A 24,235-nucleotide genomic window follows, 5' to 3' on the forward strand; every position below is an offset into this window, starting at 1 on the left:
CCCTCAGGCAGGTGCCTCACCTCTAAGTCCCAGTTTCCTCTTGCACAAACACGGGGCTGATAGCAACACCTACCTGCTCGAGTGTTTGTGAGGACTAAATGAGGATCTGCAGGGAGATGCTGGTCCAGTGTCTGGCGTATCGCACTAAAATATGTAGCTACTTAGAACTGACTGTGGAGTGGCTTCTCCAAGGGCTGCTGGCCGGCTGGGGCCGGGCTGGCCTGGAGCTTGTGTCTGGGAGATGGGTGCATGGCTTTTGGTGATGTCAGGCTGCTTCCTGCCCCCGATAGTGTTGGGCGGGGCCTGGAGTGGGAGGTGACTGAGTGATTTTCAGGGTCAGTGTGTCCCTCCTGCTGAGCTGCTGTGGCCTTAGCTGCAGCTAAGGGGACACAGGGAGGCTGGCAGGAGGCCTGGGCTTGGGACCTTTGTGGGTTGGGGGAAGAAACGATGAGTGGTGAGATCCTCAGTTGGCTGGCGAGCAAGCCTTGGGGGTGGGTCATCTTGCTTGGATGGAGCCAGGAGAGGCCTGGGGAAAGTTCTGGTTGGAGCTCCAGTGGGGGCTTAGGAGAGGAGGGAACCTACCCATGCCAAGAAGCCTTACTGATGGCGCCTGAGAGATACCACCCTTCTGCTTCATGTCCTCGCACTTGGTTCTTATTACAGAGCTCACACTCGTGTGCTGGGCACGCACGTGTGATTGTGGGTGTGTGTCTGTGTCCCTGCACCCACGCCGCTCCGTGTTCCCCGGGTGCCCAGCTCTGTACTGCGCCCCTGATGCGTGCCCACAGAGGGTCCTGGAATAGAGGGCGGAGGTGGGCTTGGAGGCCTGCTAGTCCTAGTTGGAATCTTGGCCTGGCCCTACCTGGCTGGTGGTCCACAGGGTGGGTCACTGGACCCCTCTGAACTTCATTTTCTCATCTGTAAAATGGAGCCTGCAAGGATGGGCAATGACGCTTGCCCGGCTCCCCCACTGGGCACCGGAGCCCAGAAGCTCCCTAGATGGTGGCCACGGGTGACGCGGTCAGGGGCTGGCAGGAGCCAGTGGTTTAGTGTGAGCTCTGAGACCTGCACCAGGAAGGATCCAGTGGTCCAGGCAAGCCTGAGGTGCCCCGCATGGGCTGCGTGCCAGCTGTGCTGGAGGTTTTGAGAAGGGCGGGGTGCCCGTGATGGCTTCATGGAAGAGGTGGGGCTGGGGCTGGATCTCAGAGGAAACCTGGAGTCTTCAGTGTGTTCCAGACACTCCCTAAGACACTGCTTTGAAAGGAATCAGACCACGTCCTCACTAGCCAGCGGGGCAGGCAGACGCCACTTAGGCACCCAGTAGGTGGTTTACTGATGGCGGTAGTGTCACCCCGAGAGCTGGAGGGAGGCTGCAGTTGGCGGTGCTGGGGGGAAATCAGGAGGGTCTTGGAAGAGGAGACAGCAGGATCTGGGAATGACACTCCTGGCAGTACCGTGCCCGGAGGCCAGGCTCAGAAGGAACCACACACCTTCTGGGTCTCGTGGGCTTGGAGGACAGTGACTGGAGGCCCTTGGGGACTCCTGCCCAGCGATTCTCTGGAACAGAGCTCGCTCGGCGTGACTGCCTGGCAAGGGGGCCCGGGTCCCCGGGAAGGGGCTGAGCTGCCCTGGGGTAGGGGAGAGCCTTAGCCCGGGGCTCCCGAGTCAGTCCCTGGTGAAGGTCGCCTCGGTGGCTGTTGTAGGGGCGGGAGGAGGGCTGGTCTTGGCTTAACTCCGCTGGCGGCCCAGGGAGGCCCCCTCCTTGCCCTGGCACCACTGAGGGGGCGCCGAGCCTTTGCGCACCAGCCCCTCCTCCCCGGGATCGCTGAGCAGAAGGTGGGCTGGTGCCTGTGGGAGGTCCCGTGCTGAGGCAGCCCCATGAGGAGGTGGTGGGGGTTTGAGCAGGGAGGGCAGGGAAGGAGCGCGAGGAACAGGCAGCCTGCCTCCCTGCCCCCCTGCCCCCCCCCCCCACATGGTGGCTCAGGCGATAAACTGCTTATCCTCAGGTTGTCTCCCTGAGCCGAATGCAGAAGCGTGTTATTTAAATTTCAAAATCACATTCTTCTTCTAACAGCTGTCAGAGAGTCTGAGTGTCAACGAAAATTGGGCCTTAGCGGCAGCCCTGTCACCTTTTACACCTCCCCCTTCAGGAAGAATTTGTCTGAGGGCCTAGGAGGGGGGTGGGGGGGAGGGAGTGTGAGGTGGGTGCGCCAGGGGACCACGGGAGGAGGCCACCTTCCCCACGGGGGGAGCTCCGCACTGCAGTCCCCTCTCCTCTCCGTCAGTGCGGTGACCCCAGGCTCCTGCCCGTGGGCAGAAGGATTTGCTCACAGAGGTGTGAGCGTGCTGGTGACTTCATGTTTGCTTGCCTTTGTGTCCAAGGAAGAAATTGCGATGGAAAAAAAAGAACAGGAGAGAACAAAATTTAACCCCAGAGAGAGGCATTTTAGTGGTAGAATTTCAGGTGCCGTGGTTGGGGTGAGGTCTCTGCCCGGGGGAGCTGGGGAGGTACTTCCTGGTCCCCTTCCAGTCGCATCTTCCGGGGCCACCTGCTGGCCTCCCCTTGGCCCTGTGAGGCAGGCAGACTCGGCCAGCAGCGGGGCTGGGGCGGCTCTGGGCTCTTCCGTGGCTCCTGAGATGGCTCTGCGGGGTTCTGTCCCCCCCAGGCCGGCTCCCCCGGCTCAGCCGGGAGCCCTGCTTGCTTCCTCTATCCAGCTGCAAGGCGGGGTCTGAGTAACCGCCCTGGGAGTGCTCCTCCCAACCGCCTTTTAACCCCGTGCACATGTAGACAGAGGAACACGTCTGATTGGGGTCCAGTGTGTGCAAGTGTGTAGTGTGTGGTACGTGCACGGGTGGTGCGCGTGTGTGAGGTTGTGTGTGGTGTGTGTGTTGGTATGAGGTGGTGTGTGTGTGGTGTGTGAGTGCGGTGGTGTGTGTGGTGTGTATGGAGTGGTGTGTGTGGGTGTTGTGTGTGTGGGATGTGGTGTGTGTGGGATGATGTATTTGTGTACGGAGTGGTGAATGTGTGTGTGTGTGGTGGAGTGTGTGTTTGTGGAGTGTGTGTGTGTGGTGTGTGTGTGTGGGGTGGGGTGTGTGTGCAGTGGTGTGTATGTGTGAGAGGTGTGTGTATGTGTGGAGGGGGCGAGTGTGTGTCGGGTGCTGTGTGTTTGTGGGTTTTGGCAGTGGCCTCCTTCTGCACGTGGAGGGGACGCAGGGGAGGCAGGCATGGAGAAGACCCGGGTAGGAAAGCAGGAGGGGAGAGGTGGCCCTTCCCTCCGGGAGCAAGCATGTCCTCAGCCCCTTTCTTACTTTCGCAGGGAAGCCCTGGGAACAGTGGTTGGGGGGAATGTGTAGGGGGGCTTTAGAAGATGGAAGTTTCTCCTCCTGATCAACACAGATCAGAGCACTGGACCTTCATGTTTGTGTTCTGGGGCTTCCTACTGTCTGGAGGTTATGTCCTGGGACTCTGGCCGCATAGGTGCCGTCCCTGCAGATGTGGTGTGTGTGCGAGTCCATCCCGCGGGCTCACGGAGCATCCCTGGCGTGTCATGCCCTGACCCGGGCGAACAAGACAGAGGGCTCTGCCGCTCTTACAGAGCTTATGTTCGATTAGCCTTAGACAGAGAAAAACCAAAGGAGCAACAAACAGATTATCAAAAACAGAAAGGAAGATGGTGATGAATGCTAAGCAAGGGCGAAAACAGGATGACGGACAGAGGTGCCTGGTGGCCACTCGGGATGAGGGATGCCAAAGTCTGGCTCCCGGGAAGGATCCAGCGTGGGAAGGTCTGGGAATGGCAGAGGGAACAGGAGGGGAGAGGCCCCCAGGTGGGGACCCCGTGGTGGAGGGTGGGACTTAGGGGTGGGATGGTGACGAGGTGGGGCGATGGTTTGGGAGGTGGCCACGGAGGCAGGCAGGGGCCGGATCCCGAAGGTGCTGCAGGCCAGTTAAGAGTCTGGATTTCATTTTAAGAGTAACGAGAAACCTTTGAGGATTTTAGATACCAGCGCGGCACAGCATGATTTATGCTTTTGGAAAGATGACTCGTGCAGAGGGAGAGTGGGTCTGGGGCAGGGAGAGCGGTAAAGACCCTTCGCAGCCGCCCAGGTGCTGAGCCGGCAGGAGAGATGGAGAGGACGCGTGGAGCCAGGAGCTGCTGTGGGCCGAGCTGAGGGGAGGCGGGGCTGGAGGTAAGGACGACTCTGCTAATTTAGATTTGAACAACCAGGGTACCACCATGTACCAGGATGGAGAAGACAAGGGAAGGAGCAGGTTGTGGGCAAGGAGTAGAAATCCAGAGTTCTCTTTGAACCACGTGAGGGCTGAGATGCTTGTTAGAGCTCCACCTGGAAATGCCACGTAGGCAGTTGGATGGAAGCCTGGAGTTCTGGGAGGGGTCAGAGTTGATGTAGAGATGGAGGGTCTTGAGCATAGAGATGGTGTTTAAAGCTGTGGAACCACGAGGTCACCTAGACAGAGAGGGAGGCTGGGGCTCTCCACGCAGAGCAGGACGAGCTAGCAAAGGAGGCTGAGACCAGCGCCAGTGAGGAAGCGGGAACCAAGTCAGGGTGGGAGGAGCCCTCCCCAGGCTGGAAGGCTGAGTGTGGAGCAGGAGCCACCGGGCAGGGTGCCCGGGGGGTGCGGGGAGGTGGAGCCGACAGTTAGCCGGTGTGCGATGATTCCTGAGAAAGGGCAGTGGGGAACTGGGGTCCGTAGATGACAGTGCCAAGGAGCAGTAGGGCGGTGGACTGGTGTCCGGAATCTCCTCGGAGGAGAAATGGTCCCGAAATGACTGTGAGGAGGGAGCGAGACTCCCACCACGTCTGGGCCAGGAGCTCAGCTGCCCACAGCCGCCCAGTGGTCGCTTCTTTCAAAATCAGTTTGCCTAAATGACCAAGTCACTGATTTTACCAGATTTATTGATCTGCCAGAACTTGTTTCTTTCCATTATTTTTAAAGCTTTTAGAAATTCACATTTGAATGGTTTTCGTGGCTTCTGAAGATTTTTGCAAATGGTCTTCATAGCTGGATTTTAAGATCTGTTCAGTTTTTTGGAATCTAAGGGTCAGGGAGTTGATGTAGACTTCTGATGGCGAGAAAGGTATATTTCATAATCAGTAAAAAAAGAGTTAGCTTATGATTGGTGCTTCCGGTCTTCCCACGTCCATTCATCACAAGTGAAAAAAAGCTGACCGAGGATTTAGGTGAACCACATCAATAGGAAGTGCCTCGATTTTGGTTTTTAACTGTTATGAATACAAAATTAAAGCTGACAGGCCACTGTGGGAATTGGTGTGAGAAGGGTAAAAATTCTAAATATTTTAGAAAAATGTGCCCGAAACTACATTTAAAAGGACACAGAGCCCTCAAAAGGGGCTGAAAAAGTTTCATTTAAATATGAAATAATGAAATTTTAATTTTTAATTGCTAGAAACAGAAAATTAAGACTAATGTGCCTTTTGAAGAATTGGAGAAAGAATTCTGACAGTGGTTAAAATTTGTCAAAATGTAGAACGATATTCAAAAGCAATTGATTTTCTTCGAATTGATTTGCAGTGACTTTGCCATTCATCAAATTGACTTTTGGTGGGTTGACCTACTTCCAAAAATGCAGATGCCCTGGAGAGTGCTGGGGTGGCTGTGGACTGTGTGGGGCTGGAGGTGAGGGGAGAGAGAATGGAGGATGCTAGGGAGCTGGGGCTAAGGCTGGGGTGGGTTGGGGGAGGCTGGGCACCCTGGCCACACTGGAGCTGTAAGGGGTGAAGGCTGGGGTCCCGCTGGATCCCTGGGCCTCCAGTGATGGCAGAGGACTGGCAGGCGGGCAGTGCTGGGGCTGGCCGGTCATTTCTCGGGGAAGCTGAGCCACCACTCTCATGCTGGATGGCGTGGAGCCCCTGGCCGGCACTCCCAGGGGTGTGGGGGCCCAGAGGTGAGAAAGGTCCCTGTCATCCTGCTCTCTTAGGCTTCTTGAATAAGCAGAGGGAGCTCTGAAGTTCTGCTCACCGATGGGAAGGCTGGGGACCCTTTTGTCTTTGGTGTGTGGTGTGTGAGGCTGGAGCGAGAGGCACATGGGACAGTCCACTTTCTAGCAGGGCCCTGTGAACATGGAGAGATGGAGTGGAGGGTCTTTCCAGCCAGGGAGCACATTTTTTTAAAACACCTTTATTATGGTGTCATTATCAGGGAACACATTTAAAAAAAATTTAATACAATTTTTCAAGGTTACTTTACATTTGCAATTATTTCAAAATATTGGCTATATTCTTCCACATTGTACAATACATCCTTGAGCCCATCTTACAGCCCATAGTTTGTATTTCCGACTCCCCCACCCCTATTTTGCCCTCCCCCCACTGGTAACCACTAGTTTGTTCTCTGTATCTGAGTCTGCATTCTTTTTTGTTAGATTCACCAGTTTGTTACATTTTTTTAGATTCCACATATAAGTGATATCATACTGTGTTTGTCTTTCTCTGTCTGACTTATTTCACTTAGCAGAATGCCCTCAAAATCCATCCAGGTCACTGCAAATGGCAAACTTCCGTCGCTCTCCACGGCTGGGTATCATTCCACTGTGTACACTACGTCTTCTTTGTCCAGTCATCTGTTGATGGACACTTGGGTTGTTTCCATATGTTGATAATTGTAAATGATGCTGCTGTGAACATTGGGGTGCATGTATCTTTTCTAATGAGTGTTTTTGGCTTTTTTTCTGGATATATACCCAGGAGTGGGATTGCTGGGTCATATGGTAGTTCTAATTTTAGTTTTTTGAGAAACCTCCATACTGTTTTCCACAAGTGGCTGCACCAAGTTACGTTCCCACCTACAGCAGGAAACAGAATCTTAAACAAGCTTTCATTGTGTACTGCTGTGGGCTAGAAACTGCTTGTGATGTTTGCTTCCACATGATCCTGTGTAATCTTTAGTGTGGCCCTGTGTGTAGACAGGGCGGGTGTTGTATCCTTATTTTGCAGAGGAGTAAAATGAGGCTGAAAGAGGTTGCATAACCTGTGTATACTTATTCTGCTGGTTGGTGGCCCAGCCAGGTCCTCCACCTCCCAAGACACTGCTGGGAGTCCCGGCTCTTAATCACCAGCGCAGCCCCCAAGCAGGACAGCCAGGGATGCTCATGAAGCCCATGGGGACAGTTTCCATTTGTTACTTGATTAAAGTCTCTCGTTCGCATCGGAACGTAAGCCCCAGGAGGGCAGGAGTTCTGTCACTTGTGTTCATTTCTCCAGCAGCGTTCCACACATAGTGGGTGCTCAGCCCATGACTGATGTAAAAGTTAATGAATCTTGGGTGGGTACAGCTCAGTGGTAGAGTGCACATCCTCGGTACCTCTGTTAAAAAAAAAAAAGTTAATGAATCTTGAGAGAGAGTTGGGCATGGGTGGCCTTGGAGGACAAGAGATGTGGAGGCAATGGTGGGGGTGGCTGCAACCCCACAGGGAAGGCGGGGAGTCTCTTCTCCCCACCCCTTGCTTTTCCTCCCCACCCTTCCTGCCTTCCATCCAGCCCTGGTTGGAGTTTATTTAGCCCACCTCTCCTGGTTGAGTGCCTCTCTGCTCCCCCTTGTGCCCCTGCTTATCTGGACTCAGTTGACTGTCCCCCTTTTTGAAACTGTCGTCTTGGCTTCCATCTCATTACCAGCATCTTCTGATTGTCCACCACCTCGTGGTCCACTCCTTCCCAGTGTCCCCTCCAAATGATGGCACGTGGAGCTCTGTCCCGACCCCTTTCCTCTTCTTTATTTTTGCCTTCAGCCTCGGCCACCTCATGTCGTTATGTGGCTTTAAATAGCCTCCAATGTCAGTGATGCTCAATTTTATCTCTAGCTCAGATCTGTGTCCTGAGCTCCAGGCTCCTTCATCCTCCTGCGTTTCAGCGTCCCCACGTGGCCATTTCATCGGCTTCTCAAACTTCAGTTGGAAACATTCCTTTCTGCCCCTCCTTCTTCCTTACAAGGAATTCCTGTTTTGCAAAAGGATTCCACCATCCACCTGATGCTCAGGCCAGAAACCTAGGAGTTTTCTTTGATTTCTCTCTTCCTTCCCATTCAGCATCCAACCCACCCTGTTGGCTTTATCTCTAAATTATATGCTGGAATGGGCTCATTTTCTTTCTTTTGACATTTTTACACACTTTCCAAGCTGCCACCATCTTCTACCTGCTACTGTGACAGCCTGTGCCTGGTGTCCTCTTTACCCCCACCCCTTCATGCGAACTCTGTCTTCCACACATCAGCTAAAGCACATGAGGGGTCAGATGATTCCCCTCCTTAAAACCTGCTAAGCACTTTGCAGTCTTAGAGCAAAATATTAAGTTCTAACCCTGCTCTGCAAGATCCCCCGTGATCTCCAGTGACTGCCCCTCTGGCTTCCTCTCCCTCTTACTTTTGCTTCATTTGGGAAGCTCCAGACACCTTTCCCTTCCTTTTGCCTGTAAATACGCTGAGCTCACGTCTGTCTCAGGACCTTTGCACCTGCTCTTCTTTTTGCTTGAGATTCTCTTACTTCGTATTCTTTGCTTGTTTCACTCCTATCCATCGTTCTTTCTCAACTTGGATAGGTTCCCCCCTCATGGCCCACTCATTCTCTTCCAAATTCTGCTTATCGGATTTTCTCCATCGCACTTACCAGCGCTTTAAATTGCCTTATTTATTTGTTTTTGTGTTGATCACCAGTCTTCCTCTCACTAGAATCAAGGCCCCTGGAGAGCTGGGAACTCTGTCTTTTCAGTTCACAGCTGGATTTCTAGGGCATGAAGTCAGCACATGAAAACATCTGTTGGCTGACAGCTGTTTGATCGGCAGGGACCCGGTACCGTGCGTGGAGGAGGCAGGTGCGGTTGTGAGCCCTTGTGCGTGTGAGTGTGTTGCCGTGTGCACGCACGCTGTTCTGTTCGCCCAGGGCAGGCTGGACTCCCCTCAGCCTGCTCGTAGGAACAGGATGGGATGGGAGAGCTTCCTTCTTCCCTCCAGCCCTGAGTCTGGCTCTGGTGTGTGTGGGGTTGAGGGGTAGGCCGGGGAGTCTCGAAGTGTAGAAAACCATATAGGTCAAAACCTGTCATTTTCCCGGTGAGGAAACAGGACCCAGAGAGGGCCAGGCTTCGTGGGGGGTTTCCCACACCCGGGAGATGCAGACATGGAATTAGGGCCCAGGTTTCTGATTCCCGCTGCTGTGGCTGAGCTGCAGAGCATGGGCCAGGGGTCCAGGGTCAGCTTGATGGTGGATGTGGCCTCCTGAAGCAGGATTAGGGGCAAGTGACAAGCTTGGTGGTTTCCTGGAAGGCCGGAAGGGAGAGCTGAACGAGCCTGGGTCCCATTGGCATCGTGGAAAGGTGAGCATCTCATTTCTGCTCCTCCAGGGAGTGGCCTGTTTGTGGCTGGAAGGTCTGCCTTGGTGGGTTTCTTAGCTGAGGAGGGGTGAACCCCCCAGGGGACAAGCTCTGGTGACAACAGAGGCCCATAAACTCTGTTCTGCCGGCGGTGGGTTTGGTACACTGTGGGCTGGGTCAGGGTGTGTGTGTGGCTGGGGAGCAGACCAGGGGCAGCTCTGTGTCTCCCCTGAGTCTCTGGTTCTCTAGCTTTGGAAGGCAGCCCCTGAGTCACTGGGAGCTTGGGAAATCCAGCTTCCTGGGCGCCGGCCTACCGAGCTCTCAACTGGAAGGGTCTGGCGTGGGGCTGAGCGTCTGTGGGCAACAGGCAGTTTGAGTGAGTCACAAATGCACCAAAGTTTAAGAACCTTGAGTCTACATCAGTGGCTTCCCTCCAAGGGCGTGCTCATTGCTGCCAGAATGGGAGATGGGTGTAGAGATAAATACTTTAGTTTGACGAGCAGTGCATTTTAACCTGTCTAGGAAAAATTCAGAATTAACATAGATGTTCTCATTTAGGCTAAATCTACATAGCTATTGAAAAATTTAAAAAGTAAGTCAGTTGAAGGGATTTAAACATGTCACTTAATTTAAGAAAGAAGGGATTTAAAGAAAAAATTATTAGTGCAGATGGTCAAATGGTATAGGTGGTACCCGGGTAACTGTGGTTTGGTAAACCCATCTTTATACAAGCAGATGTTTCAAGGATATGAGCTTGAAGTTCTAGGGACAGATGGTTGTTGGCTCAAGGCGGCACCCCAGGGGGGAAGAGAGGAGAGGTTCAAGGCTTGGCTGGGGTGGGGCAGCCTCTCTCCAGCTGGGCCCCCTTGCCCTGCTCTCACCGAGGGAGGGGATAAAGAAGCCAGAATGTGTCCCCAGGGGATGGAGCTGAGATTTCGGGAAGCACCTGGCGTGGTTAAATCCCACCGCCCTCTCCCTCCCAAGCAGCAGTTCTCATTTACTCCTTGGCCCATCTGGGATCTTCTCGGCAGGAGGCCGGGAGGGCGGGCTGGCCCAGGCCTGGGAGGGGTCCTGTGTGGTCTGTACAGGGAGGGGGCAGGGTGGGGGTGTAGCGTGGGCCTCCCTCCCCGCTCTTTGGACATTTTCATTCAGTGGCGGCGGCCCACGCTGGGCAAGGCTGGTGTTTGCAATCCAGCACCTTCTTCCTCCCCAGTGGGGACTCTTGAAGGTGAAAAGAAAGCCTTCTGGACCCAAGGTTAAGGTGCCTGAGTGCAGATGGATGTAGAGGCAGTGGATGGGCTGGGAAGAGGATGTCCCGGCATGGCATATGCTTCATCAGTCCCTCACTTACAGGAGAGCCGGCGCCAGGCCAGCCCCCAAGCCTCTCTCTCACCGCCATGGAGCCGGGCCGTTGTTGGCCCACTGGCCCCTGGCCCCACTCCAGGAGGATCAGAAGAGGCATCTTCCTGGTAACTAGGCGATTGCTGCGTTACTATCGCCACCTTTTTTGGAGTTTTTTTGGTTGTTGTTAGGAAATTTAACAATTTAGTTTTGGCCCAGGCATTTGCATTCCCCACCCCCTTAGCAAAAGCTTTCGCAGTTCAAGCTCCAAATGGAAGCCACTGAGGCTATAATTAAACTGCATTAGCTCCAGAACACGCCGAGGGGAGCGGGACAGAGCACCTGGGAACCTGAGCGCAGCCGCGGGCCGAAATTAGCTGCTGCTCGTTGGCGGCTGTCGCCCTGCTCCTCCCTGGGGTCCCTCACGTCCTCACTCTCCTCCGCCTTGGCCTCAGGCTGCTTGGCTGTTCGGTCCACCAGCCAGCCTCCCGACAGGTGCGCTGAACTGAAGGAACAGCCCAGCTGGCCCGGGAGAGCCCTCCCTTGGAGGCGGCGCCCGGAATAGCCTTTGTATAGACAGGCATCCTGGGGTCCCCACCTGGCCTGGGCAGAAGGCAGCAGCTCAGGGAACTGCTTGGGAGATCACGTGACACCCCACCCACCTTGGCCGAAAGCCCTTGCGTGGCTCCCCCAGCGTCATCTCTGGTGGGTCCCTCTTCCAGGCTCCATCTCCAGGCACCCTGCATTGCTGCCAGCTCCTCCCAGCCTGTGGCCCTGCCCTTTGTTCCCTCTGCCTGGGACCCCCTTTCCACTCTTTTTGCTTCCCCTTCCTCGTTCTGTAGGTTTCAGTAGAGCTATCGCTGCTTCTGTGACCCCCTTGATCTGGGCAGGAAGCTTTCCTTTCTGCTTCTTACAGATAGCACCCTGACCTCCCTGACGTATCAGCATCACTTCGGCCTTGACCCCAGCTGTGTGTCTAGGAAGTGTCTGGCCCATAGTCAGCCCTCCATGAAGGTTTGTTAATTGAATGGGTGGGAAGACAAACCTTGATTTTCTTTCTGCTCTAATTCCTCTTTTATTTTTACAAGAAGAGAGGGAACTTTTCTCCTTCTGCCTTCTGAGGGCTGTTGTTGGCTGGGCAGGCTGTTGGGGTGATGGCTCAGTCTTTGGCAATTGCTGTGTGGTCATGGGAGTGGCGGAGAGCTTTCTAGGCAGAAGCAGCAGCAAGTGCAAAGGCCCTGAGGTCAGGCCATGATCGGCATATTCCAGGAAGAGCAGGGAGGCCACTGTGGCTGGAAGGGAGTAAGTGAGCAGGGGACTGAGTAGGAAATGAAGTCATAGGTGGTAGCCCTGGCTAATGGAAATATATTATGAGTCCATATTTAAATTCTAAACTTTCTAATAGCTGTGTTAAAAAAGTTAAAAAGAAGCAAGTGAACTTAACCTTAATATGTTTGTTTAACACACTGTATTAAAAATAGTGCTTCAGTGTGGAATCAAAGTAAAGAAATATTTGAAATGAAATGCTTTATATTATTATTTCTTTCTTACTGAGTTTTCAAAATCTGGTGTGCACATCTCATTCGGGCTGGTGCCACTACAGGTTCAATGGCCACTTGCGGTAGTGGCCTCTGTGTTGGACAGCACAGATACTGAGCCTTGAGCGCCCTGGCAAGGCCTCTGAGTGAGACGGGGAAGCCCCTGGAAGCCCTGGGGTCCACGAGCATTATCTGCCTTACGTTCTAGGAGGTTCACGGCAGCTGTGATGAGAGGGGACTGTGGTGGGGGTGGGGGAGTGAAAGGACAGAGCAGGGAGACTGGAGGGACTAGGGAGGCCCTTGCTGGCATGCTGTGCTACGGCTTGGACCAAGGTGTTAGTGGTGGTGGTGAGAAGCTGGATTCTGCATGGATTCCAGATGGATTCTGAAGGAAGAATGGCCAGGTCTTTCTGATGTGGCGTGTGAATGAGAGAGCGAAGAAATGCCAAGATTTTCAGCCTGAGCCACTGGAAGGCTGGAGTTGTTTTCAGAGGGGGTGGGGACAGCCTTGGGGGAGCACATGGGGTGTGGTCTGAGAGGCAGGTGTCAGCCTTTCAGGTAGAGTTGCCGAGCAGGCAGTTGGACAGAGAAGTGTGAGGTCCCCGCCCTGGCTGGGGATATAAATTTGGGAGCTGACAGCTTATTGATGGCATTTAAGGCTGTGCATGAGTGGAGGGTCCCGGGGAGTGGGTGTCTATAGAGAAGAGAGGGGCTGAGCAAAGGAAGGTCCAGTCACTCCCCCAGGCCACGCAGCTTATCAGTAGCAGGACCAGGAATCAGTGCAGAAGCCTCAGTTTCAGAACATCCAGTCTTAACCAGTCCGCTGTTCTGCCTCTTGGTTTTCTAGCTGGATTTGTGAGGTCTTCGAGAGGGCCCTCCTCCTCCCTGGCTATGTCCAGCAGAGCACCCAGCAGGGAGAGGGCCGTGCGGAGGTGGGAACTCCATAGCTCTTTAGTGACCACGTGATCAGAGCACTGGGGCTGTGCAGGAAGTGCTGAGGGAGGGTAGATGTGGCCTCAGCACTCCTCACCCTAGCCCCTCCCATCCCCTGTGGGGCGGGGCCTCACACACAGGGGCTGGTGTTCAAGAAAGATGGAAAAGCATTTGTTACATGGATGGAGAATGACTGAAAGGCTATGGCTCAGCCATCCTATCGGTGGTTCTCCCTGGGTACCACGGTGCTGGTGGCATCTGGGCTCCTGCTCTGGTTTGCTGCCCCGTACCCATGCGGTGCCTCAGTTTCCTCATCTGTAAGATGAAGAGGTAGGGCTAGGTGATCTCCCATCCGGCTCTCACCTGATCATCGTCGTGAGGGGGGCCCTGTGCAGACTGGATGCCTGCCTCCCCGCTCTGTCTGTCATCAGGATGGACAAGGGGTGCTCTGTGGGTGGGAATGGGCTGGTGGTGGGGGGTCAGGTGGTCCCTCTGCCGTGGGTTCCCTTCAGAATGGCTCAGACTTGGGGAGTGGGGTGGCCACCACAGAAGGAGCCTGACAGTTCCCCAGAATTACAGCTTTGTGCCCAAGACGTTCTGCTTCATGGGCAGTGGCATGAAGCTTGAAGCCACGGCTGTAACACTGAGGTCCGAGCATCCAGCACGTCTGCCCTTCGGTTGGGGAAGGGCTCAGCCCTGCCGGAGTCCCGGGCTGGCCTTCAGCCCCCACCTCCCTCTGCCGAGCTCCCAGCCTGGCGCTTGCTTTTAGTGGTCTCGGCACTCGCTGGCCGCAGTCGCACCCTTCGAAGCACGTGGGGGCGGTTTCAGTGGCTACAGTGGTGGGGGCGAGGATGGTGCTCTTGTCCCCTGGGTGCTGAAGATCCCATGATGAGAACTGCCCTCCCAAGGGCCAGCAGTGCTCCCTGACCAGAAGCCCTGCTCGCCGGTGCAGCCGCTGGGTACCCAGGGGCCCGTCTTGGCTTAACTGCTACCCAGTTGCGTGCCCTTGAGCCAGTCCATTAGTTTCCCCACTTCCCACTTTTGCACGCAGGGCCACGGACACCTCGTCGCTTGCCTTTTGGGCTCATGATAAGTTTTAAGTAAGACTCTGTGTTAACAGTCGTCATCCTAATAGTGCCCCGGATGTACAGCTTGCTCGGTGCCAGGTGCTGTCCGCAGCACTTTGCAGACCTGACTGAGTGAACTAGCTCATTTGGTCCTCAGCTCCGCCTTGCAGGGCGGGCCTGCTGAGTGATCCCCATCTCACAGATGAGGGAGCCGGGGCACAGAGCAGGTGGGCCTGGGCGGTGTCCCCAGCCTGGGCCTCTGACAGTCCCCTCCCTCCCCTCCAGGGACAGGGGCAGACCCGGCGGTCAGCGCCAAGAGCAACCACTGCCTGGACGCCGCCAAGGCCTGCAACCTGAACGACAACTGCAAGAAGCTGCGCTCCTCCTACATCTCCATCTGCAACCGCGAGATCTCGCCCACCGAGCGCTGCAACCGCCGCAAGTGCCACAAGGCCCTGCGCCAGTTCTTCGACCGCGTGCCGGGCGAGTACACCTACCGCATGCTCTTCTGCTCCTGCCAGGACCAGGCGTGCGCCGAGCGCCGCCGCCAGACCATCCTGCCCAGCTGCTCCTACGAGGACAAGGAGAAGCCCAACTGCCTGGACCTCCGCAGCCTGTGCCGGACGGACCACCTGTGCAGGTAGGGGCGCCGCAGCCCTGTGGGGAGTCGGCCAGGTGCGCTGCCTGCTCAGCGCTCCCGGGTCCCCTGGGCTACAGTCCTGAGCCCGGCAAAGAGGGTGACTCAGACGTGTGCAAGATGAATTGTCATTCATTCATTCATTCATCTGTTCATTCATTGATTCATCCATCCATCCGTCCACTTATTCATCCATTTCATCCATCCATCCATCCGTCCATTCACTCATCCATCCATCCATCCGTCCATCTGTCCGTCCGTCCATCCATCCATTCATCCATCCATGCATCCATTCATCTATCCATCCAGCCATTCCTCCATCCATCCATTCACTCATCCATCCATCCATCCGTCCGTCTGTCCGTCCATCCGTCCATCCATCCATCCATCCATCCATCCATCCATTAACCCATTCACTCATTCATCCATTTCATCCATCCATCCATCCATCTGTCCGTCCGTCCATCCATCCATTCATCCATCCATGCATCCATTCATCTGTCCATCCATTCACTCATCCATCCATCCAGCCATCCATTCGTTCATCCATCCATTCATCTGTCCATTCATTTATCAGCACAGGTTTATTATTTGCCTGCTGGGTGCCCAGCTTCATGCTGAGCACCATGGGGAAACCAAGATAAACCTTCCAAAGAGCTCCTAATTTAAAATCATAGATCCTAGAGGCTGGAATCAGAAGGGATCTTCAGTGACTTGAGGCCCACCTCTAAGGGAAGCCCCACCCCACATTCCAGTGAAGTCCTGTGGCAGCCAGGGAAGGGCTGTCATATGTCTGAGAGGCAGCTCCTTCCACACTGAGAGCTGAGCCCGGCTAGGGTTGGGGTGGAGCATGGGGGGGCTCTGATGGTCCTGGGTTTGACTCGTGGCCTCTACACTTAATACCTGTGTGACTTGGAGCAGGTTTTTCAAATGGCCTGAGTCGCCATCCCTTCACCCATGAAACAGGAATAAAAGTACCCACAGCACAGCGTTATTGTGAGGGTTAGATGACATGTGTGTTAGAGCTTAGCACAGAGCCTGGCATACAGTCATTGCTTAATAAGTGTAGCCTAAGTATTAGGAAGTTTTATGTTTTGTTTTGTTCCGGTGACTTGAAACTCGCCTCTTGTGTGTTTCCCGTCTGTGGTTAAGCATTTATTGAGCTCCTGTAGCATCCAGCGCATGGTTCGAAGGCCTGGGCATGCAGAGGTGAACCCAGTCCAAAAGGAGAGACAGAGGGGGAGAGCAGGGATCCCAGTGCAGTGGGCTGAGGGCTGCGGGTCCCCAGAGGAGGGAGCGCAGGGGAGGGGCGCCTGCCTCAGCCTGGGGGTCCACAGGACGGGGCTGTGAGCTGAACCTTAGAAAATGAGGAGAAAGCTAGGGAATGAGGCCGCAGGCCAAGGCTGGAGGGAGCGAGAGGGCCTGGACTCATGAGCACCTGCGGGTGGTGGGTGCTCGTGGAGTGTGGGCCACGGGGTGTTGAGGGGCTGGCCAGAGGTGAGGCTGCCGGGGAGACGGATCCAACTGAGCAGATAAGCAGAGATTGCTTGCTGTATACAGACAGTGGCCTATTGGGTGGTTTATCCCATTAATCCTTGCAACAAGCTTACAAGGTAGGTACTGTCATCAAACAGAGACACAGACAGGGACTTGTTCAAGGTCACCCAGCTCGTGTATTTCAGGCTGGATTCGATCTTCAGTGCTTTCCTTCCACTGCAGCCCACGGGCCTGGCCTGAGACAGCGGATGTGGGTGTGGGGAGCAGTGTATCAGTTCAGCAGGGATTGGTCAGTAGCCTCCACAGGACTGGGTGACTGGTTGAAAGTTCCCTGGAGGCAAAGCCGTTTCTGTTTTGTCTCCTTCACACCTTGTCCTGCGCAGAGCCTGGTGCGTGGTGAGCTTTCCATAGATGTTACTAGAATGGATGCATGACTGGTGACCGCCATGTTTCCTGGCTGAATAATTATGGGGCAACAGACCCATTCAGTGGTGAGGGGTATTGGATGCGCAGCATCTGAGGGTTGGGGGGCATTACCATTCTCATGGCAATGCCTGGGGGGCATTTGGACCTATGGGCCTGGAGCTCAGTAGAGAAGCTGAAGTGGAGAAATGGGTTTGGGCATCTTGTTGGTGATTAAAGCCATGGCAGTGATGAGACGGTGCAGGGAGGGTTGGTGGAGCCCAGGAGGGAGTCGTGCCTGGAAATGCCTGAGGATTTGGGCATCCTCTGTGTTCTGGCAGTGAGAGAAGCTGTCGGTGTGGACAGTGAGGCAGAACTTCTGGAAACACCCGTTCTTCAGGGAGGGGTGAAGGAAGTGGAGGCTGTGACAGGGAGGCTGGGGGGTGGAAGGACAACCAGGAGAGAGCCGGCCAGAATCCAGAAGAGAAAGGGCTCCTGAGGGAGGGAGGGAGTGGCCGCAGCATGGTGCCTCACAGTGTGCGTGCGTGCGTGCGTGCGTGTGTGTGTGTGAGTGGGGAGTGTGGAAGCCCATGGCAGCAGGTCCAGCCCCACGGGGAGACAGGAGCGGAGGCGGTGGGTAGCAGCCACCTTGTTGCAGGGACCTGGGGACCAGCTGTGGTGGGAAGGGCGCATCTTTGTGTCCTGGGAGCTCGGGGCCTGTGTAGCTGAAGGGGAAGCGCTACCTTGGTTTGGAAAACGAGCTGGAGTTCTGAGAAGGGCAGATCCCTGGAGCTCACAGGGCTGGGAAAGCCTGAAGAAGGTAGTCTCTTCTCTGCTTACTTAAAAAAATACCTTATTGCGTACAAAAAAATGATTGGGGCGATTTAAAGTAAAACTATGTGAAGAGGAGGAGGGTTAGGAGGAGACACCTGGGGCCCACAAAAGGCAGTCCGGAGCAGAGGCCGCACGTGCGCTCTGGCGGGGCTGCTGGGCTGAGAGAAAGCGACTTGATGGGCCACGTGTGACGGGAGGAGCTGGCTCATTCTTGGATGGAGACGCAGTCTCGCCTTGTCCTAAATGCTAAACCGTCTTTGTCAGACGGTGCGACACGCAGTGGAGGTGGGACAGCAGGTTGGAGGAGGGACCGAGGGGCTGGAGGGCCAGCCTGAGTCCCAGCCCAGGGACGGCCAGCCGGGGCGGTCAGGACCGCGCACACCCGTGGGCCAGGTGCCCCAGCACCGGCGGGCAGCCAGCCTGGCGTCAAGGCTCACGCAGATGTCTCTCTACAGGGGAGTCTTGAGCAGAGGAGCCTTGTGAACGCCATCTGCCCCCTGTTAGTGGTGTTCATAAAGAAGGACAATATGTGCAGCTTCTAGGGAGATGGGAGAGCTTGGAGCAGGGTGATTTTGGTGGCCTGTGTGACATCTGTGTCTCTTTAAAGAGCCTGGGATGGGTTCTGTTTGTTTTTCTGGGGGTGAGAGGAGCCAGGAATGGTAGAACTGGGGGATAAATGTCATGTGGTAGAATCAGAAATGATGTTTAAACAAGACCGAGTATTGGGAGAATCAAGGATGAGGCCATCCCAGGATGTACGGGCTGCTGGTTTCTGAGAAGCACAAGACAAGCCTGTGAGCTCCATGCATCCTGATGTCAAGTTAAATGCAGCAACCACAGGACTGATGAGCGGTGCTGGGTCTGGATTCTTGAGTTGGGTCCTGCGTGGAAAGTTCCAGGCGCTCCCGGATGTGGCGGGGTGAGCTCCTGGTCTCGAACCAGGGTATCCCTCTACCTCTTCTTCCATAACTCCCATCCCTGTGCTGACTTGAAGTATGTTCCTGCCAGTGGGAGGGCAGGGATGAGGGCAGAACCCACGTTTAGGCCGAGTCTGGCAGGATTTAAGGGATTGTGAAGCGTGGCCGAATGTCCTTTGGGGAGCTCTGCCGGTGACTCAGAGTGGGTGGGAAAAGCGCACGAGGGAGAAACAGAGGCAGATGGGTGGCGGGTGGAGGTGGTTGCCATGGTGACCGTCTGTGCTCCCCCTGTGCCTGGTCTCCCAAGTGGTCCTGGATGGACCATTTCACCCTGCATGCCCTCGGCTTCTTCATTGATCAAACAAGGATGCTCCCCATTCTCCGAGGACCCTTCCGGGTCCTTGGATCTGAGCCTGCCACAGCAGCTTCCCAGTCTGCCTTCTCCCCTTGCGCCTCCACCTGAGGTCATATTCCCAGAGAGGGGAGCTCTTAATCCAAGAGGAAGTGATCAGAGGTGTTTCGTCAGGGCAGATGGTGTGGGAGGGCAGATCTGGGAGAGGCGTTGACTTCTTTCCACACTCTTGCAGGCCTGACTTGCTAATGCCTGGACCGTGTCCTTGTGGTCTGTGGAGGAGCCTGGGAGGTGGAACAGAGCATCGGAGAACAGGCAGTTCTCCACTCCGCTCAGGAAGGGGTGCTCTCCCTCCCTTCCTGGCCTTGGCTGCCTGCCAGGGTGGGCACCACAGGTGGAAATCTTGACTGTGAAGTGGGAGAGCCCAGTGGCTTGGTGTTTGGAGCAGGAAGTGAGGAGCCCCAGGCCTTCCTTTGCTGGATGCTTTAGCAGGCAGAGCTGGCCTTGGTGGGGGTCACGGGCGAGCCCCTCTGGGCTGACTCTTTGGGAGTGCGTCCCTTGTCCGCGGCATCTCCTAGGACACGCCCTATGCTCTAGCGCTGTAGCGCCGTTTCCACCTCACTGGGCCTGCCTGGCCCCCTTTACCCTTCATCTTGGGGAGTCGGCCTGGCTGTGCCCAGGCTTCTCCCTGAGTGTATCCTGGCTCAGGACTCCCCGCGGGGGGGGGGGGGGCAGCTCTGCCAGTCCCGCTCACCCGGCCCTGCATCAAAGCAAGCCCGCGGGTGTGCCGTGTGGCCCGCCTCGCGCCGGGCCTCGAGCGTCCCCTGGGTGGTGTTCGACGGCCCCGCCGCGCTGCCTGATGAGATGGCACTAACCACAAAGCAGACGGGTTTGAAGACGCCTTGGTTCAACAAGGACGTTCTCTTGCTGGGGCCCGGGGCTGTTGGAGGAGTTTCTGCACCCTCCCCCTGCTCTTTGGGCCAGGGTCAGCTTGGGGTCAGTGACCGAGGGAGGAAGCTTCGGCGAGGGGGAACTCCCTGCTCGAGCTGTGGGTCCGGCCAGTCTTGAAGCTGCAGCCCGAGAGCCCACATCCTACCTTCTGCCTTTGTTTCTGTCCCATCGTGGGCCTGAGGGCTGCAGACGTAGGACCGGGAGAGGAACTTTCCTTTAAAACGCTTCTGATATGGAGTCTGGAAAGCCTGGAGAATCTCTTGGAATGATTCCATGGGGTTTGGCTGAACTCTCTTTCCCCAGCCCCCCAGTGGGCCATGACCTACTATTTTATTTTAAACACAGTCTTCTGGTTTCTACTCTCTCAGCTTACACTCATTACAAGGATGGTCCAGATTGTGCACACATGCCTGTGTGTGTGTGTGGTGTGTGTGGTTGTGGGAGGTGCTGTGGGGAGGAGGATTGTGATGTCCTGTAAACCGTGTCCCTCCAGGTTTCGTTTGGAGAGGCCCCCTGAAGTTCCCTGTTCCTCTTGGTCTGCCAAGAGGATATAAATAACTCGGCGCTGGCCTTGTGCCACATCTCAGGCTGTCATTTAACCTCTGGGTGCCGAGGATGGTTATAAATAGATCCCAGCCTGAGGCTACCCTGGCTGCCCGGGCCCCTTTGTGCAGTGGACACTGTCCTTGTTCGAGAGGACTGCTGGGAAGGCAGAGGGTTGGGGTCCCCTCCCTCAGCTGTCTGCAGGGACTGGGGGAGGAGTCCCTTCAGCAAGACCCCCGCCCCCCTTGCCTAGCTTGGGCATGTCTGATGTCTGTAGGCAGGTGGATGGACAGCTCTGGTTTGATTCTTGGCTCCTAGGGGCTGTCCCTCAGCTTTCCTCTGGACTCTCTGTAGAATCTGTTGGCTGATGTTTTTAGCAGGTTATCTCTAAATGTCAGCAAAGAACATCCACATAGAGGTAGGTGGGTCGTGGGGCTTTCAAGCCTTTACTTCTTCAAAGGAGAGGGTCTTGAATATCTTGAAATCATGTGTAAACTTTTGTATGCATGCTCTAGAGAGAAACTTGTTGCTTTCATTAATTCTTGAAGGACTCCTTGACCTCCACCAACTTAAGAACCTCTGCCTCCTCTAGACGGCCAGCTTGGATTAGCTGCCTGGAGGATTGTAACTCGGCCTCCTGGCTCAGCAGCAAAGAGACCTGTGATTGATTAGTGATGCCTGCCACTGGTATGGGAGGGGTGGACTAGGTGCCTACCTGCTAGAACCCAGCCGTCACTCCTGGGACCAGTGGCTCGCCAGTAGCAGGAGGAACGGGGGTCTTGAGGCCATTCCTATACTCATTTGATGACTGTTTGTTGATCGTCCATTCTGGGCCAGGCCTCGTGTTGGGACTGGAGAGTTAATGAAGTAGGTAGAGGTGCTTACAGTCCAGTGATGGGACACCATGCTTATTGTCTCTGTGATGGGCTGGAGCCACGTGGTGAATTACATGACAGTGTTTCTACCCAGATTCTCTTGAAAGCCCAGGTCTCCTCTGTTTCAGGCCTCCCTGGGTCACTCTGGTGGCACAGAGAGCAGCTGTTTCGTGGGGCAGATGAGCCACAGACAGAGGAACCTTGTTCAGGGGCCTGTCTGGCCTTGAGCAGATTTCGGAGCCCAGCAGCTCCATCTGTCTCCAGAGCAGACCTGTGTCCAGGAGTGCCATGGGGGTAGAGAAGTCACCATCCTGAAGAAGACTTAGCCAGCAAGGCTGCAGTGGAGGGAGACTGCTGGGAGGGGCGTGGGGTCCTCTGCCCTGCGAGACCCTGAGACGCATCTTCCCCTTGGGACCCCATGCTGGCTTCTGCTGCTGTCCTCAGTAGGGCCCCTGCTCACCCCTGAACTCTGGGCCAAGGGTGCCCAGGTTATTCCTCTTGGAAGTTCCTGTGGCAAATCGACAGGAGCCTGGGATGTTGAACATGACTAGAGACCTAGTTTGCAAGGCAGGGTTTATGTGGCTTCCTGCTCCGGCTGCTGCAGGGTGCTCAGCACGGCTGAGCAGGGGAGGCCTTGACCTTCGTCCATCCAGGCTGCTCTCTGGGCACCTAGGCTCCGTAAAACTCACACCCTAGAGAGACGAGGTGCACCCCTTGTCTGGCTAAGGCTCCCGCTTGTGGAGTTCTGTGTGAGAGACTCACTCCATCATGGGGTGATTGGTGGGAGGAAATGACCCACTGAGGAGAGAATCAGAGCCCACGTCAGTGCGGCCTGTTCACACGAGAGGCATCACCTCCAGCTGCGTGTGTGCGCGTGTTCACGTGGGGCGGGGCACGCTCTCAGCTACCCAGCTGGCGCTTACCTCCCCGGCTCCTTCATTACTTCTGCTTCCACTCGGTGACGCGGGCTCTCTCCTTGCTGCTGTCTTTGTCCACTGGGCCTGCTGTAACAAAATACCATAGACCAGAGGAAATACTTCTTTGCAGTTCTGGAAACTGGAAGTCCAAGATCAACGTGCTAGCACGGTTGGGTTCTCGGTGAGGGCGCTCTTCGAGGCACGTCCTCACGTGGGCTTCCTCGGCGCGTGCATGCGGTGTTTCTTCCTCTTTGCATGAGGGCACTGATCCCATCACGAGAGCGCCACCCTCTTGACCTAATTCCTTTTCAAAGACTCCACCTCCAAACACCATCACACTGGGGATTAGGGCTTCATCATATCAATTTGGGAGGGACACAGACGTTCAGTCTGTACCTCCTAGACTTACATTTCATTCAAAACCTGTTTTGTCTTCGTCTTCCTGAGCCCTCCCTTAGCTTCTCCTTCCACGGACGCTTTCAGGAACTTGTCTGTATCCTTTGTGTGGCACTGGTCACACTTTATCTTCCCAATTAGGTCTCTGTTTTCTTAATGGAAGCGTGGTTGATTTACAACGTTGTGCTAATTTCAGGTGCACAGCGTAGTGATTTAGCTACACACGTGTATGTATATCTATTCTTTTTCAGATTCTTTTCCGTTATAGGTTATTACAAGATACTGAATCTCAGTCCTTGTGCGACACAGTAGGTCCTTGTTTATCTAGTTCATATGTAGTGGTGTGTATCTGTTAATCCCAAACTCCTAATTTATCCCTGCTTCTCCCTAAGTCTCTAATTTGTCCCTCCCTCCCCCTAACTCTCTGTTTTTTATGTTCTTATATATACCTACCATATATATGTATGTGTGTGTGTATATATATGTATCTATAGTGTCGATTTATTTATTTAACAAATATTTACTGTGTGCCAGGCACTGTGCTAGACACCAGATATAGACAGTTACACAGAGAACACAGTTAGAGATGGTCCCCGCCCCACTGGAATTTACAGTCTAATGGAGGAGAAGGACAGTGAGCAAAGTAAACAGACAAGTATGTGATTAACATCTTTGAAAGGAGCAGGATGTAGAGATAGAGAATAATGGAGGAAGCAGGGAGGGTCTCCTTGGACAGAGCGATCCGGAAAAGTTTATCTGAGGAGATGACATCTACACTGAGACCTGAAGAATGAGGAGGCAGCGGTCAGACAGGCGGGAGAAAGAACAGCTCACGTGCAGGAGTTCGGGGAGAGGGACAGAACCCGGCACCGGCGGAGCGGTGAGAGCAGGCTGGTGTGGCTGGAGCACAGGGGACTCAGGAGAGACGGGCAAGCAGGGCCGGGTCCCCTGGGGCCTGGCAGGCAGGACACGGAGTTTGGATCTGTTCTGAGTACAGTTAGAAGGAAGCTTCTGAAGCCAACTAGTGACATGATCGAGATTGTGATATAAAAAGACGACTCTGGCTGCTGTGTGCAGCATCTTAGTGGAGGAGGTAAGAAGGACCTCAAGGAGACCAGGGAGGAGGTTATTTTCTTATCAGTAGATCAGAGATGATGGCAGCTCAGACCAGGGGGGTGGCCATGCGGAGAGAGCTGAGTGGGTAAATCTGAGGTATTTCGGAGATGGGAATGATAGACCTTGATGTGGGAGCGAGGGAGACAGAGGAACTCAAGGGTAACTCACGGACTTCGGGCTTGAGCAACTTGGTGGGCGATGGGGCCATTTTCTGAGATGGCGCAGGCTTGGAGGGGGAGACAAATCAGGAATTCCATTCCAGGCATGTTAATTTTGAGTTGCCTTTGAGACATTCCTATCGGGAGTTTGGCCGGAGGTATAAATTCTGGGGACCATTAGCATATTTATGGTGCTTCAGGCTCGGGGAATGTGAAGCATCTCCTGGGGAGAGGTGAGCGTGGGAGGAGGCTGCTGAGAACGTGCCTGGCCCCCCTGTAAGTGCCCAGCAAGTGTTTGGGGGTGTTATTACGGCGCCACAGAAGTCACAGGAGATTTTTGAAAAAGAAGGCGTGGACAGCTGTGCCGGACGCTGTTGAGAGGTTAAGAAGGATGAGTCACCACTGGATGTGGGGAAGTG

At 54.9% G+C, this 24,235-nt stretch overlaps 1 protein-coding gene across 2 annotated transcripts in view; it reads left to right on the forward strand.

Annotated features, from left to right (window-relative positions):
* The window catches only part of GFRA2 (GDNF family receptor alpha 2), an 82,645-nt gene that overhangs the window by 16,587 nt on the left and 41,823 nt on the right, over positions 1-24,235 (forward strand). For both annotated transcript variants that reach the window (XM_006180211.3, XM_032470849.1), the window contains one exon: positions 14,507-14,861. In XM_006180211.3, coding sequence (XP_006180273.2) covers positions 14,507-14,861 — 355 coding nt within the window. The remainder of the gene's footprint in view (positions 1-14,506; positions 14,862-24,235) is intronic.

This window comes from Camelus ferus, chromosome 31 (assembly GCF_009834535.1).
Source record: "Camelus ferus isolate YT-003-E chromosome 31, BCGSAC_Cfer_1.0, whole genome shotgun sequence".
Lineage (NCBI taxonomy): Eukaryota > Metazoa > Chordata > Mammalia > Artiodactyla > Camelidae > Camelus > Camelus ferus.